Source organism: Ursus americanus, chromosome 2, assembly GCF_024610735.1.
Source record: "Ursus americanus isolate L20-20 chromosome 2, mUrsAme1.1.p, whole genome shotgun sequence".
Taxonomy (NCBI): Eukaryota; Metazoa; Chordata; class Mammalia; order Carnivora; family Ursidae; genus Ursus; species Ursus americanus.
In genome coordinates, this window is record NC_142128.1 from 13,951,644 (window position 1) to 13,968,414 (window position 16,771).

General features: G+C 46.7%; 1 protein-coding gene across 2 annotated transcripts in view; it reads left to right on the forward strand.

Annotated features, from left to right (window-relative positions):
• The window catches only part of GALNT17 (polypeptide N-acetylgalactosaminyltransferase 17), a 434,901-nt gene that overhangs the window by 380,583 nt on the left and 37,547 nt on the right, over positions 1–16,771 (forward strand). For both annotated transcript variants that reach the window (XM_045786142.2, XM_087868355.1), the window contains exon 7: positions 15,622–15,807. In XM_045786142.2, the coding sequence (XP_045642098.1) occupies positions 15,622–15,807 (186 nt within the window). The remainder of the gene's footprint in view (positions 1–15,621; positions 15,808–16,771) is intronic.

Here is a 16,771-nt window from a genome sequence, read left to right on the forward strand (position 1 = left end):
TTAAATATAATTCACTTTCCTCCTATGGTGAAGCATAATTTATCTCTAATTGCATCCTACCAGCTCCTCTTTTATCCTAGGCAAAATTGCAGGCTAAATGATAGTAGAACATGGATGCATAGCGAGGGGAACGAACGCAATGTTAGCACCCACCCCCCTTCTGGCTGCTTCCACACCAAGGTTCTAAAGCAATCTTCAACACTTTCCTAGAATTCTAATTTTAAGTTCTGAGAAAAGAGCAAAGACTGTGGGTAATATGTACATCTAAATTATCTTTAGGTCCCTGGCAGCATTTAGCTCTGAGCTCTGGTCTTAGTAAACATGTAGATGGTATTGAATTGAACAACCAAAGAAGGTAAATTATTACAAGTTGAAAGCATTGGGCTGGGAATACAAAGGGATAAATGCTTAATACCTACTTAGTTGGAACTGCTCTTGCAAAAGGAGGGACTGTTCAAAGGAAGGAGTCTGTGAACAGGGCAGGATGGGAGCACAGAAACAGGAGTGAGGGGAGGCCCACATAGGGAAGTCCTAAGTGGTAGGAAAAGAGGGGAAGGCAAAGGAGTTGGGGTAGAACAGGGGCAGGATGACCTAAAGTGCATGACTTAGGCTGCTTTGGGCTTTTTTTCCTAACACAGAACCTTGGGTCGTCTCTGACAGTAACATGCTATCACGCTGGGTAGCAAGGCCGGGCTAAATTTTTAAACTGGTAAGAGCATAGACCCGATATTGTTTGTTTTCCCCCCAATATTATTCTTTGAAATACATAAGCAGCAACCACAAAAATTAAAAGGAAGGAGCCCTCCCAACACACCTTCTATGCTCAATAAATCAAGCGGCTTTCAATATGTATGCATTTCTTTCCTCCTCTGAGTCACATGTCATTTTACCAAGCTTCATTTTAATTCCTCGTCTTGTATTAAGAGAAATGACTTCCATCCCCTGGCAATAGAATCCAGGTATTTAGAGGTTCTCGCCACTGTGGTGCTTAAATTGAGATATGTCTTGAGGTCCATATTTGTAAATCCGATTTCTGAGAAATGGTAATAAATAAAGCAGAGGATTGAAATTGAATTTTTGTTAGAGGATTTTAGGAGGAAAGCCATTATGCATCCATCCAATTTAGGGGGATAGAACAGACATTTCAACCATGAAAAGCCAGCTCATTGTCTCCAAGATGGCACAGAGGAGCGTGGAGGACCAGGGGCACCTCTGGGAGTCCTGATTTTGAAGAGGATGAGCCTGTGCTTTGGAAAGTGGGTTATCTACCAAAAGTGGGTTACCTATCAAAAGTGGGTTATCTACCCAAAAAAGATCGGTAGGATGAGGGTAACAAATGAAATATTCTCTTAGTCGGAAATCTGTGTTGTTTCGAACAGATTTTACCAGGAGACAAAAGGCTAAAATTTGCCTGTACTTGGATTACCGAATGGGGTTATTTACATAATCTGTGTTAAACGTTCCTCCAGTGTTGCTTTTAACAATGTACAGGGGCTTCGGTGGCTTCCAAAGTGACTTTAGTCTGATACCAGGAAGAATTTGTGTCCTTGGGAAGGAGAATCTGGAGGACCAGCTCCAGAGTGGTAGGGCTTCATTTCCCAAGGGAGAGGCCTCAGTACAGGGCCTCCAGGTTCTGTGGGGTCAAATACATAGGTCAGGCCATGAGAGGAGCTCATGCTAATGAAGGTCCTGGAGCTGAAGGTCAGTTAAGTCCACTTGTGCTTGGGAGATAGCCGTAGGGGTTGCAGGAGCTTGTGTGGCCCCAGAACACCTTGTAATCCAGAACCTCAAGGGTCTGGTCACAAACCACAGGAACACATCAGAGTGTTTATTGAATTCTGGGCTCTTTGACTCCCCTTCTGCCACCTTTTTTTTTTTTTTAAAGGGAGAGTTTTTTTCCTCTTATATTCCAAGTCTACATGACAAAATATAGAGAAAATTATGTTTACTTCTCTCATAAAAGATGTCAGTGAAGTCTCCTGTTACTTCAGGTGTATGTGCCTATGAGTTGGGGAGAAAGTTTACTGAAGATAGACTGGAGACCTTCACAGGGAGGTTTAATTTCCTGTATTCCTTCCTGGCTGGCTGACCTGTCAACGCCCTTAAAATTCTCCCATTAGAATTCTGATATTTGTCATTCTCCTCTAGAGAAAACCCAAATGTAACTTGTGAAGACAGCATCCTGTAAGACATCAGAGAAGGATGTTGCATAGCTCCTGGGTGGTCTGGGGGCTGCAGAACTTCCTCGGTTGGCTTGCCTTTTTGGCTGACAGACCAGGATGGATAGCATGAAACACTGATGGTCACCCTTGGAGCAGGCACAGACCCTGTGGATGAGGTTGGTGTAGAAGAGAAAAAAAATCTTTTCAGCTCTTCTATGTTCTCAGCTAGGGACCCTGTGAGAAAAGGCATATTAGCAGGAGAAAAGCAACAGATATTTATTAACATCTCATATATTTCTGGGAGAAACTCAAGGATGAATAAACTCCAAGAGGTGGCTTAGAACTTGAGCTTAGGGGCGCCTGGGTGGCACAGCGGTTAAGCGTCTGCCTTCGGCTCAGGGCGTGATCCTGGCATTCTGGGATCGAGCCCCGCATCAGGCTCCTCCCCTGGGAGCCTGCTTCTTCCTCTCCCACTCCCCCTGCTTGTGTTCCCTCTCTCGCTGGCTCTCTGTCTGTCAAATAAATAAATAAAATCTTTAAAAAAAAAAAAAGAGCTTAAACACCATCTTCAGGTAAAACAAAGAAAGAGGGGTGTGGAGGAGACCAGTTGTGGGAAAGGGACCAGGAAAAGTACTGTAAACAAGGGTAAGGTTTGTTATGCAGATTTAAGTCAGTGCTGTCTCCATGGATGAGTCTCTTGTGATTTGGAGTCATCCTTTTCCTGGTATAGACTGGGGTGGGGGGGGGCACCCTTGCAAATGGAGGTTTTTATAAATGTAATTTTCCCTTACAAAAGGGGAACTTCTGCTCTGTTTTCAGAGCTTCCGTGTCTGCTGTTTCTCAAAATAATCAGCTCAAAATAATCTTTATGACAAAGAGGCATATTTCAGGGTGGCATATTCTGGTCTCCGACAGTGGCCATTCCTGGGGCTTGAGCAAGGAGAGGAAGCTAGGGATGCCAAGAGGCACATATCTGAGGGAGAGTGTTGGCAAGGGCATTGAAGGGCACCACCCCACACACACTTGGGACACAGGCCTGGACATTTGGGGGAGACTGTTAGGCTGGACAAGCCAGCACAGCTCATCAGCATGCCAGTCCTGCCAAGGTATTCAGTGCCCATTCAGGTAAAAACCTTCTGGAAACTCAGTCCAGCCCATCTTCTTCTCAGTTGGTACTGGGAGCAGAGAGAGAATGTGGCATCAGAGATCTAGCCTTGGAGTAATGATAACAATGATGGCCCAGATGACATGTATTGAGAACTTGGAGCCACGCACTGCTCTAAGCACTCGACATATAGCATATCTCATTTAAATATCTCAACAGCCCAGAGACGTAAGGACTGATACTATCCTTCACTATACAGCAGAGGACATTGGGATATAGAAAAGCTAAGTTGCCTAAAGTCAGCTAATAGGCAGTGGAACCAGGGCTGGAAGCATGTAGTCTGAAATGTGGGTGCAAGCCCAGGAACCACATCAGTTGTCTCCCTTTGAAAGGCTGGAAGACTCTTTGGTGTCCCTGTATTTTTACAGCCACAACCTCAGGTTGTCCTCCTAATGGCTCTGTGGTGTAGGCAGGCGGGTAGTATGACTCCATCTTATAGGCGAGGAAGCCTTAAGTCTCAGAGGAAAGAGGAAAACGACTTGCTTAACATCACACAGCTGGACTTTGGAAGAGGCAGGACAAGAATATTGGCCTCTGCCGCATGGTTCATTTTTCCGTACCTCATGGCCCTCTCCATGCCAGCTCTGCACACAGCCTGGGGAAGGAATGATTGAAGAGACCTTGAACACTGGAGCCTTTGGATGATGAAGAGTGAGGAGACAGAGAGAGAAATGATACTGGAAGCCAACTTCATTTTCTCCGTACAGCCTCTGGTAATAATGAAAAGACAAACAACCCAATTAAAAACTGGGCAAAGGATCTGAATAGACATTTCTCCAAAGAAGATATACAAATGGCCAATGAGCCCATGAAAAGATGTTCAACATCATTAGCCATCAGGGAAATGCAAATCACAACCACAACAAGATGCTGCTTCACACCCACTGGAATGGCTACAATCAAGAAGATGGACATTAGCAAGGGTCAGTGAGGATGTGGAGAAATCAGAACCCTCGTTACGCTGCTTGTGGGAATATCAAATGGTGCAGTCACTCTGGAAAGGATGAGCAGCTCTTGAAGAGATTAAACATAGAGTGGCCATATGACTCAGCAATTCCACTCCTAGGTCTCTACCCAAGAGAAGTAGAGATACGTCCGTGTCCATATAAACACCTGTACATGGGTGTTCATAGCAGCATTATCCATAACAGCCAAAGTGTCCATTAATGGATGAATGTATAAACAAAACGTACAGGATCCAGCCATTAAAAGGAATGAAGTACAGATATATGTTACTACAGGGATAAGCCTCGAAGACACTATGCTAAGTGAAAGAAGTCAACCACAGGGGGCCACATATTGTGTAATTCTGCTTATGCGATATATCTAAAATAGGCAAATGCCTAGAGACAGAAAGTAGATCAGTGATCGTCTGGAGCTGGGGGTGGTGGTGAGGGGGCTGACTGGTCCTGAGTATGGGGTTTCTAGTTGGCTGATGAAAATATTCTAAAATCAACGGTGATGGTGGTTGTGTAACTCCGTGAATACACTAAAACCACTGAATTTTTTCATTGTAAAACAGGTGAATTTTATAGTATGTGGATTATCTCTCAGTAGAACTATTATGTATTAAGGAAAACAAAAAAGCAAAAAACAAAAACCTCAGCCTCTTAAGAGTCCCTCTTCAGTCAGATCTGATGTGACGTCCTGGCCTGTGGTCCTGTGAGTTAACTCATTCCCTATTTTTCATCCCCTCCATGTTCTGCTGGACTGTTTTCTAGACGTTCTGCAGCATATCTTAGTCTCTTTTAGACTTGGGTCTTGCTGGTAATTGTCTAGTAGTGACTTTGACCCCCTTCTGCTCTCTATAGTTCATCTTCAAACAAGTTCCTAATGCCCCTGACGGCTTGCCTTTGCCCTCAACACTCCTACTCCCTTCTTGTTCCAAGGGCAGTAGGCGGGCCTACTGGGTCACTTGGTCAGGACCTGGACAAGACACTGGCCTTGGGCTGGGCTGGGTGAGGATTCAGGACAAAATTAATTAATTTCTCTTAATTTCTTTCTAAATTAATTAACTTTCATAGATCAGAAATAGTCCATATCCCCCAAATGAAAGAAACTGACATTTGACGGTATAACGTACACAGTTTTGACTGCATGAGTGACACAGAAGACTCACTCACACACACCACCACGGGTCATCTTGGCCTGTGTTTCCTCACAGGAGTAAAGACTAGGATGTTGAGTGCCCCATAGTGAGTGAGGAAGACCAGCGGCCATCTTGCTTTCTACTCATCTTAACATCTTAGGAAGTGATAGTACTTGTTTTGTGGAGTATGAAAGATGGTCTCCAAGAGAAAGCCAACTGTACAACTGATAATAGAATAAAGAAAGTGATGGTTTCTCACCAGAAATAAATTTGGGACAAATTAAAAGGACAGACACACTTAGCCATGGTTTAGATCTGAGATCCGGTAGTGTCTCTTTTACACACTATGCCAAGGCAAGAAAATGCCATTCAAGAAATTCGTTCAGTAAGTGGCACAGGGAGTGTTGACTGGTTCATAAGGAGAAAACACAGTTTCAGTGCATGCCTGAAAACTGCCTGTGATAGAAGATGGGAACCCCAAGGCGCCCCAGAGATTTGATTCAGAGATAAACCAGTGCTCTAGATAACATGCGTGAATTCATTAGTTGGCGGATTCCTGGTGGTCTCAAGATTATTCCTCAAGAAACTCAACACTGGGGTGGGGCAGCCTAAGGAAGCTGGTGTCCCCCACTGGTGATGACCCTGGCCTTCCAGCCTGGGACTGTGGTCTATGGTTTAAGGAATAATAGACACTGAACACTAGAGCTGAAAGAAACCTCAGAGATAGCCTCCCCTTCACTTATAGATGAGAAAACTGGGGTTGGGGGATAGAATGAGCGTACCCAAATTGTGGGAGAAATGGAGCCTGTGGTCTTTCCTTACTAGAGAATAAAACGGTTGATTCTTCCTCGGTATCTGTTGGCTTGTGCTAGAGGATGCCTCCCAGCTGGGTCCAGACTGGGTTGGATTTGCACTCTGAGCCAAGGTGCCAAGGAGCAGCAGTCCCAGAAGCACAGGGTGGTTTTGGGTTTGTGGGCAGAGCAGTTGGGGAGACTCAGAGCTTCCTGGTGTTGAGTCCTATAATAAAGGCCCTTGGTCAATCTGACTTTCTTTTCTGTGCCTGTCATGTCGTATCTCTAGATTATTTCCATCCTTTTTCTTCTTTTCGTTCCTCCCTCTCTCCCTCTTATGCTCTCTCTCCAGACCCATTCCACACATGCACGCTCCATCCCCACTGCATTCATTAATGCATTCACATGTTCATTCATCCATTGAACAAAGAATTTGTCAGGTGCTTACCGACGTGCTAGACCAGGTCCTGGGCAGTGGGGACACAGGGTGACCTGGGTCTTGTCCTCATCGAGTTAATAGCCCAGTAAAGAGAAGAGAAAGTAATACTCTCACACACCCGCTGTGTGGGGGGCACACTCACAAAATCACAACTGCAGTCAGTTGTGCTTACACAAGCGTGTGGAAGTGCTACGTGAGCATATAGTAAGACGCTCTGACTTATGGGGGGCTTCCCTGAGGAAGCGTTGATTGAGCTAAGGCTGAAGTTGGAGGAGGAGGTAACAAGGTGGAGAAGGAAGCAGTGTCCCAGGCAGGGGCATAGCAAAGTCTTCGAGGCTGGAAGAAAACGAAGAAGGGTCACTGGAGGGAGCTGCAGAGAGGATGATGGCAGGGTAAGGCATGCAAGTCCTCCAAAGTCACTTTAAGATTCTGGACTTGATTATCAGAGCAAGTGGGAGCCCATAAAGTATTCAGGGGAATAATGTGATCAGATCATGGGACTCTGGCTGCCAAGTGGAGGCCAGATGAATGGAGGCATTAGGAGGTGGGTGCTGTGGTCCAGGTGGGGGCAGCTTGGAGTGATGGTGGAGGAGGTGGTGGGCAAGTGGTCATGGTGGGTGTGAGGGGAAATGACTGCAGTTGATCCATGGTTAAGAGTCATGATCTACAGGACTTGGTGATGGATTGACCAGTGCCTGGGGAACAGAGTGCTGAGGATAGCACCTGGATTTCTTCCTGGATCCTGCAGCTTCCTGTTCAATCGGAATGACTGGGGTGCGGGGGCAGAGGGAGATACAGCGGGCTCTGGGCCTCCTCCTGTAACAGCATCTGAGGCTCTCTCCAGAGACAGCTGCTCCCTCCCCCCCCACCACCGATGATGCCTGGAGCATCTCGGGAAAAGTGGCTTTCATGTTCTCATGGTGCACACAGTTGAAAATTCTCACTACATTCCTTTGGCTACAAACCTCATTCCTGAACAGTACTTTCTGCTGCTTTTCAGCAACAGCTGGCTTCTAAAAACAGTGGAATAAGACTAGACCTTGAATATTTGAATTCTTGTAGTGGTTTCCAAAGCCAGACATGCAAGATAATCCACTGGGGGCCAAGAGGAGTATATTAGCACTTCCATTTCTATGTAACTTCAAATGTCTCTCTATATACACTTATCATCTGTAAAATCTCGTAGTATGATAGCATGTGCCTATAATTTAAAATGGATAAAGACAAACCATGAGAGACCCTTGACTCTGGGAAACAAACTGAGAGTTGTAGAAGGGAAGGTTGGTGGGGGGATGGGGTAACTGGGCAGTGGGCATTAAGGAGGGCACGTGATGTAATGAGCACTTGTGTTATACGCAATTAATGAATAAATGAACACTACATCAAAACTAATGATGTACTATATGTTGGGCAGTTGAAATTAAATTTAAGAAATGGACAAAGTCAACAGATTGGAGGATGGGCTTCAACTCTTTTTTTCCAGATGAGAACATATATCAAAACTGGTTAGAGGCCATCACCTACAATAGGTGTATAAATGAACTGGCCACATTGGCTTTAGCTCCTGGCCTCTTCCATCCATGTCTCCTGGCTTCCTCCACAGCTCCTCACCTCCACCAAGGCAATGACTTCTGGCTCCCTCGCTTCCCCCCTTACCTACCAGCCTCCTTGGTGATGGAGGCACTGGAGAGAGCGCGGTCCAGGCAGTACCTGGAACATTAGATTCCCACACCTCTTCCCAACATCCCAGAACCACTACCTGGTGGTCTGAGCTTCGGCCAGGCACACCCTAACTTCTCTTGGCCTCAGTCATAAAACCGTTGACTCAGAATAGATATTAAAAGACTTTAGGCCTGTGGTTCCCAACCCTGGCTACACCTGAGGGACATTTTTAAACACCCAGTTGTCCTTCAGCTACTCTCTGGAGAATGTGGTTCATAGGTCTGGGGTGGGACCCAGGCATTTGTAATTTTAAAGCACTCCCTTGGTGATTTGGAGGCACAGACTGGTTTGGGAACCAGTGATGTGGGCCAGCTTCTCATCCTGCCCTTGAAGGGAAGACTTGAGACTTTGGGAAGTACAGAGGACATCCAGGGAGACCAGCGGACAAGCTGAGATCCAGGCATAATTCTGGATATACCAACTTTTGCCTCGTCCGATGACATACTTTACATCGTCTTTAAGACTCTAATGAGCTATTGAAATATTTATGAAACAACATGAGTTGAATGAATGAAAGCATCAAAAGATGGAATTAAGCCAGTGTGCCCTTGAAGACTCTCTAGAACAATGGTGGAGAAATCAGAAAGCATTCGCACTCATTGACATCCTTCTCCCAGTGTCCTCCTCTTCTAGGGCCTCACTGTCCAAAATAGGAAGGACATGTCTTGTGATGCTCCTTTGCCTCCAGAGGCCCGGGTATCAGGCTTTCTGGCCCAGGGTATGATGCTACCACGCTATGGTAGTAATAGTCCCTCCTGGTCCTTCTTCGTCTCTGCCACATCCAACCCATTGCTCAAGATTTTGCCATTCACAAGCTCAGATCCATCAACCTGTATTCCACTGCCTTAGCCAAAGCTACCAGCATTTGTTCCCAGGATGGCAGTAAGACCCTCTTGCTTTCTCTGTCTCCCCTCTCCTGGATACTAAACTGGTCCCCACACTTCAGCTAGGGTGACTTTTTCAAATTCATATTTTTCAGTGGCTTCACATTTAGAACAAAGATCAGTTTCCTCAGTGTGGTCTGCAGGCCTGGCTGGCACCCCCAGCTTCATTTCAGGCTCTTCTCCTCCTTTCCACCCCTGCTCTGAGATACAGCCACATGGCTGTTCTTTCAGTTTCTTGAATATTCCACGTATGTCAGTTGTTTATGTACGTTCAAATTCAGTGGCTTCAAAGCACAGTGGATTTGCTCATGATTCCAGAGTCTGGCGATTTGGGCTGGGGTCAGCTAGGTGGTGCTTCTGCTCTTCACAGCATTGGTGGGCTCATTCACGCATAGGTGGTGAGTCAGTGGCTTGGCTGGAGGTGTCTGGTCCCGCTGAGGCCCAAGGCACGTTGGTGAGGCCAGGCCAGACCCCCTTCACCCCACGGTCTTTCGTCTGCAGCTTCTTCACAGCTGGTGAACTCAGGATCCCAAGAGGGAGAAAGTGAAAACTATAAAACCTCCTAAGGCCTGGCCTTAGAAAGTGCAAAACATCACTTCTAGTGCATTCTACTCATCAGTGCAAGTCTAAGCCTAGTCCAGATCCAAGAGAATGGAAAGTAGATCCGACCCTTTGGAAGGAGCAAAAGCCAGCCACATTAGAAAGGAGAGTGGGAGGGATTGTTGCAGGCATCTTGAACACAGCCCACCGCCCCAGGCTCCCTCTGCACAAGGCCACTGCACTGTGCCTGGGCTCTCGTCCACTTTGCCCACTTTAACCAAGTTAGCTCAGTCTAGGCCTTCTGATCTTTCTTTCTTTCCCTTTCTTTCTTTCTTTCTTTCTTTCTTTCTTTCTTTCTTTCTTTCTTTCTTTCTTTCTTTCTCTTTCTTTCTTTCTTTCTTTCTTTCTTTCTTTCTTTCTTTCTTTCTTTCTCTTTCTTTCTTTCTTTCTTTCTTTCTTTCTTTCTTTCTTTCTTTCTTTCTAGATTTTATTTATTTATTTGTCAGAGACAGAGCACAAGCAGGGGGAGCAGCAGAGGAAGAGGGAGAAGCAGGCTCCCCACTGAGCAAGGAGCCCGATGTGGGGCTCGATCCCACGACCCTGGGATCATGACCTGAAGTCGAAGGCAGACACTTAACCGACTGAGCCACCCAGGCATCCCAGGCCTTCTGATTTCACCTTACCTGTCCCACATCAGGGATAGTTTCTCTGAGCCTATGCGTCATGTCCCTTTCTTGAATGCCAGTTTTTCCAGCACTGTGTCGCTTTCCTTCACAGGAATTCGCTTCATTTCGGAGAACACACTTCTGCCTGTGATGATTTAATTAACGTGTTTCCCTTGCGAGATCATCAGCTTCATGAGAGCAAGGAGCAACTTGTCTGTTGACCCTTCCTATGTCATTCCCATGCTAGCAAGTAGGCTCTGAGCGGAATTCTCTGGTTGAATAATTTAGTTAATACCTGTTCCTGGAGTCACCATACCTCCTGATGGTCATTTCCCCACTTCCCTGGTAAAGGGTCACTAAGAGACACGTCATGGCTTCTCTGCACCCCCCCGCCCCAGGGCTGGTCCCAGAGCTTGGAGTGTGCTGTCTTCTTGGCCCATTTCAGCCCATCTAAAGGGCCTACTCCCTCCTTCTTCCTCCTTGGCATCAGAGACGTACCAATTAGTCTTTCATCCTCCCCTTCTTATTCATTTCCCTTTGGTATCATTTTTTCCAGTCTCTGTAGGACTCACCATTTGGGCTGATAAACAGTAATGGTAATCCTTCCTTGGGATCAGCTATACTTGGGACGCATGTAGCTAGTGCTTATGTCTGGCAGAAGGATCAACTAGCTCACTAGCTCCTGGTTAGGGAACTACCCTTTTGCTTTCATACCTCTCAGGTAGAGTAGGAGCCAGGTGAATAGCAGTCCTCTGGAGCAGCCCTCGGCAGCTGCCATAGCTCACCTGTTGGTCTGTGTCTAAGGTATTCAGTCCACTCTCTTGAATGGCTTCACTTCTACTGTCTACACTCAGTCATTGACCTTGGGCACACTCCACATCAACTTATCAACACTTAGGGCCACCCCATGAGCTCTGCTGTGACCACTCCTGCCAACTTGGAGCAGAGCCTCCCGAGACTTGAGAATCACTCCACTCACTGGCCCCTCCCAGTCCCCTTGCAGTGTCACCCTCCAGATGGCTTTGTGTGGCAGGAGGCTCACCTTGGCTCCCCTCACAATGACACCCCTCACCTTGAGGGTCTCGTTGGTGCCACCTTGGATCCACTGAGCTTCCTCAGGCCATGTAACCACACCCTGCCCCCTTGCTTACCCGGGCTACAGTGCAGGTCAGAGGTGCAGGCTGTGGCCGCAGAAATGGCGAAGGACCCATGACCCCTGGTCAGCTCCCCCTGCATCGGAGGGGAGCTACAGTGCCCACCAGTAAGGGCCGGCGTGCAGGTATGGCATGTGATCGGGTTGTGGTTCTGGTTCCTCCACATACTGACTGTGGATTGTAAACAACTTAATCAACCTCTTGAGTCCTCAGTTTTCCTCATCTGTGAGGACTTCATGAGGTACTTGATGTTTGGTGCTTGGTTGTAAGGATTTGGCTGGTCCTAGGTTCTGGAGCAGGCAGAGTGAAGACACTCACCTCTGTGAGGGAAGGGTCTGCAGAAGTGGAGGATGGGGGAAGGGTAGAGCAGAGGGGGCTCCCAGGACCTGCTCCAGAGATGGGACTGTCCCTCAGCGCCCGAGGGACTGGGCTCAGTTTGCTTCCCACACCTACTGGGTGTTTGTGTGTCTTCTTTTTCTTTTCTGCTCTTCCTTCCTCCCTCCCTTCCTTCCTTCCTTCCTTCCTTCCTTCCTTCCTTCCTTCCTTCTTTCCTTCCTTCCTTCTTTCCTTCCTTCTTTCCTTCCTTCCTTCCTTGCTTCCCCTCTCCCCCTTTTCTTCCTCCCTCCCTATCCCTCCCTCTTTTCCTTCCTTCCTTCCTTCCTTCCTTCCTTCCTTCCTTCCTTCCTTCCTTCCTTCCTTCCTTTTACTTTGAATCCCGTCTTCTGCCTGATATTTCCAGAGTAGTTTGCAGCTTGAGTGTTTCAGTGAAGTCATTTTCTGTCTCATTCAAGATGTACTGCTGCTGGTTGCTCATGCTTATGACCCTAAATCCGGTCTGAGTCACTGGAGGTGACAGGCTGAGGTGTAGATAAGGCCAGGCAGGCCCAGGATGGTAACAGGAATGTCTTCCAGGCAGAAGGGGCCTGTAATGATGTTACAGGCATCCGTGCCAGCATCCAGCCCTGGTGATTCACTCTAGGTTTGCTGGGTCCAGCAGAGGGCTATACCATCAAGACACTAAACAGTCTGACAGCCCCTTGCTTTTCCCCAGACCATACGGGAAGAGCTAAGTGGCTCTGAGTTGGTGTCCACTGAGTGTACCAACTGGTATCCACATGGCAGAGCCCAGGACAGGAAGCCAGTGTCCCTGCCACACAGGACAGACGTGCTGTGCTGCCTGCCTCCCAGCCTGGCACACTGTCTCCCACTCTCGTTTAAGAGGCTTGGGGTCTGACTGGCCCCTCTCTTCTCTCAGCCCACTAATAGCAAGGAAGGCCACCTGACACCCCTTGTGAGCCTAGTTGCACCCCAAGGACAATCTGGAATAATTTGGACAATCCTGACCTTTGTCTGGACTGCTTACAGAAGACTGGCACCAAGTCGGCCCGCCTGTGGGTTCTGTTCCCACCTGGCACCACCATTCTTGTGACTGGGTTTCTGGCTTTTGCTGGGGCCCTTCATACCCCTGCACCTGTGACCCCTGCTCAGAATCTGGTCTTCACAGAACTCAGCTTTGGCTTGCATCACTTCTCCTTAGCGCCCCAGACTGGAGTCTGTCCCTTTAATCTTCTTTTCCCCATCTCACTGTGGAATCATCTGTTGATCTACCTACTTGTTTTTGTCGCAGCTTTGTTGAGATATTTACATACCATTATGATTCACCCATTTAAAGTACACAACTCAGTGGTTTTTAGTATATTCAAAGAATTGTTCAGTGATCACCTCAGTCAATATCAGAACATTTTTATCACCTTAAAAGGAAACCCCATACCCACTGGCAGCCACTCTACCTTCCTCCAAACCCAGCCCCAGTCCCAGGCAACCATTAGTTTTCTTTCTGTCTCCATGGATTTTCTTATACTGGACATTTTATATAAATGGAATCATGTAATATACTGTCCTTTGTGACTGGCCTCTTTCCCTTAGCTGTAATGTTTTCAGGGTTCATCCATAGTGTAGCACGTGTCAGTGTTTTATTTATTTTATTGCTAAATAATATTCTGTTGTATGAATATACCATTTTTGTTTATCCATTTGTCAGTTAATGAATGTTTTCCTAATCATAGGTCATGAAAATTTGCCCCTATGTTTTCTCCTAAGAGTTCTACAGTTTTAGCTCTTACATTTAGGTCTTTGATCCACTTCAAGTTAATTTTTGTGTATGTTGTGAGATGGTGATCCAAATTCATTCCTTGGCATGTTGTCTGGCGTAATTTGTTGAAAAGACTATTTCCCCCCACTGAATTATCTTGGCACCCTTGTTGAAAGTCAGTCAATTATAAATGTGAGGGTTTATTTCTAGACTCTCAATTCTATCCTATTGTCTGTCCTTATGCCTGCACCACACTGTCTTGATTATAGTAGCTTTGTGGTACATTTTGAGATCAGAAGTGGAAGTCCTCCAGCTTTGTTCTTTTTAAGGTTTTTTGAGTCTCTTATATTTCCACATGAATTTTGAGATCAGTTTGTTAATTTCTGCAAAGAAGCCATCTGGGGTTTTGATGGGGATCGTGTTGAGTCTTTAAATCAATTTGGGAAGTATTGCCATCTTAAAAATATGACGTCTTCAAATCCATGAACATGGGATGTCTTTCCATTCATTCCCTGAATCTCGAAACTGCCCAATGCTGCACACCTGTGCAACTCTGTATCTTTGCATATTGCCCACCCCTGGAAATTCATCTACCGTGTTTTGCCCTGTAAGGTCTCTTATCCCTATTCCCCATAGGCCTTTAGCCATATTTGCCTACCTGACTTGGCTTCCTTCCACTGTCAGCAGCTGCTGTGCCAACCTGTGGGGGCACCTAATTGTCAGGTCCCAAATCAAACTAATCTGGACCACCCACTGTCTACCAACCTCTTAGCTCACAGTCTCCTCCTTAAAGGTGAAGATTCATGGTTATGGGGAGAATTTTCCATCTGTATCATTTCCCTGTGGTGCAGCCAGAGTTGGGAAATAGAAACAAAAGATCACACATATGTGGATTTTGCCACCAAATTCAATCAATGAAGACCCAGGAGTGGTGTGCAAACTTACAAGAGGGTCCCAGTATCCTGCAGAGGGCATCTGGGAGACTAAAGGTAGAGTGGCTTGAAGTATCCCAGGTTGGGGCAACCAATGGTGTCTGTGCTGACTGGGTCAGCTCCCCAGCACCCTCTCATTTATGGAGACTATACAGGATTCTCATGGCAGGACAGTAGCATAGGTCCCTGAAACTTCTCTGTGTCTTCTCTCCCCACCAGGACCAGGAAGCTTATTTCCACAAAGTAGTCCTTCTTGACAATCAGAAATGCTTTATTTTTCCTGTCTGGGACTGAGAGAAGTTGGATAGTTCAACTTTCCCCCGCAAGCAGGGCCTTCTGAGCCTGTATGCCTGCCATGCCCATGCAGAGAATGGCAAGTGACATTTCCTTGGGCTTTTGCATCCAAAGGCAACTGCCATTTCAGCCTTCCACCTGAATATTCCAGCAATAACAAGTGATGCCTGTATGTGATAACCCTGGGGCACACGCTTCCAGAAGGCTGGGCATCTGTGCTCTTAGGACTCCAAAATAGAGCATATTAACAATGCATAAGTAGATCATTGTACACTTTGTGCTGATATGAATAAAGATGGTTTGTTTTTCAGTTTGAATTTTCTGTTCTCCGTTTGCAAGGCATAGGTTCAGCCAGGTGGGAAAGAAAACCTCCACGGGTGTTGATTGTTCGCTAGTGAGAACTTTAGAAAACCCATGCGTCACCAGAGGCACCTTAGTTTAATGGGCCTCTGTTACCCAGAGCTCTATTTTAACATCCTAAACTATTATATCTATAAAAATCCCCCCAAGCCTTCTTTGACACGTTTGAGTTAGGTTAGGCTAGCCTACACGGCGGTAACAGACCAACCCTGAAATACATTAGAATTTCTCCCTCATGCTAAGTCTCCTGACCATTGCCTTGGGGCCTTGGGGAGATGGCAGTGGCCTCTAGGAATTTCTCTGTCAGGCTGATAAAGTCCTTATGCCTCCAGGTGTGGCTCTGCGGGGGCAGCATGGAGGTCCTGCCTTGCTCACGAGTGGCCCACATCGAGCGGAAGAAGAAGCCCTACAACAGCAACATTGGCTTCTACACCAAGAGGAACGCCCTCCGGGTTGCGGAAGTCTGGATGGATGATTACAAGTCTCACGTGTACATTGCGTGGAACCTGCCGCTGGAGGTAGGGGCACGGCAGCCCTTCCCCCATCACCCTGGACCTGTTGTCCTATGTTTGATGGGTCACAGATCCCTTGAATCAGTTGGTGGTTCCTCCCCAGAAAGATGCTTATTACACTTGCCAAATTATAAGAGCATTTGGAGGGGGTTCACAGACCTCGGGGGTGGTAGAACCCCTACTTTCCATGGGGACTGGCACAGTGGAGATCTCAAAATCCATTTACAAAGAGTAGAAGGATCTTGTTGTGTTAATCCCCGTCGTGTTATAGCAGTCCTGATGCCCTGCTCCTGGACAAGTATTGTGTCCAGGAGATTCTTGACCAAAGGTTTTGGTACAGGCCCCCATCATATGCTCTGACTTTGTGCCCTCCCCTGGCGCTCCAGCTGCCCCCATGACATATGTCCCTACTGTTTACATGACTCTTCAAGTCTCCCCCATATTCTGCCCAGAACACTGAAGCCCCGCGGGAGTATTTCATAGTGGCTTACGCCAGCTTGGTTGGAATCCCTGTTCTACCACTTACGTGCAATCCTGAACAAATCCATTTATTGCCTCTGTCCCTTAGGTGCCTAAAAATAGCAATAATAACAAGTCCTCTTTCCTAGGGTGATTGGGAGAACTAAATCTAAAGCACTTGCTTAACTAGTAAGTACTAAGGTACCCAATCTAAGTACTAGAGTACTCGGTTTAAGTACTGAGTACTAAAATGCTCATTATAGGTACTTAGGTCCACAGCACCGTGGGGTGACCAGCACCCTCAGCCATAGTTAGATTTATCTCTTCAGTCAGAGCACCTGTAGGTGTCTCAGCCATGCCCTGAGAGAGTCGCCTGGAATTGTTCCCACGGAGATTGGGCAGCCCCTGTGTTTCAGGAGGCTGGAGCCCAGAGCAGCAGAAATGCAGTGGAATATGTGTAAGAATTATAGATAAAGAGGATAAAAGTGAAGAATGTTTATCATATTGTTAC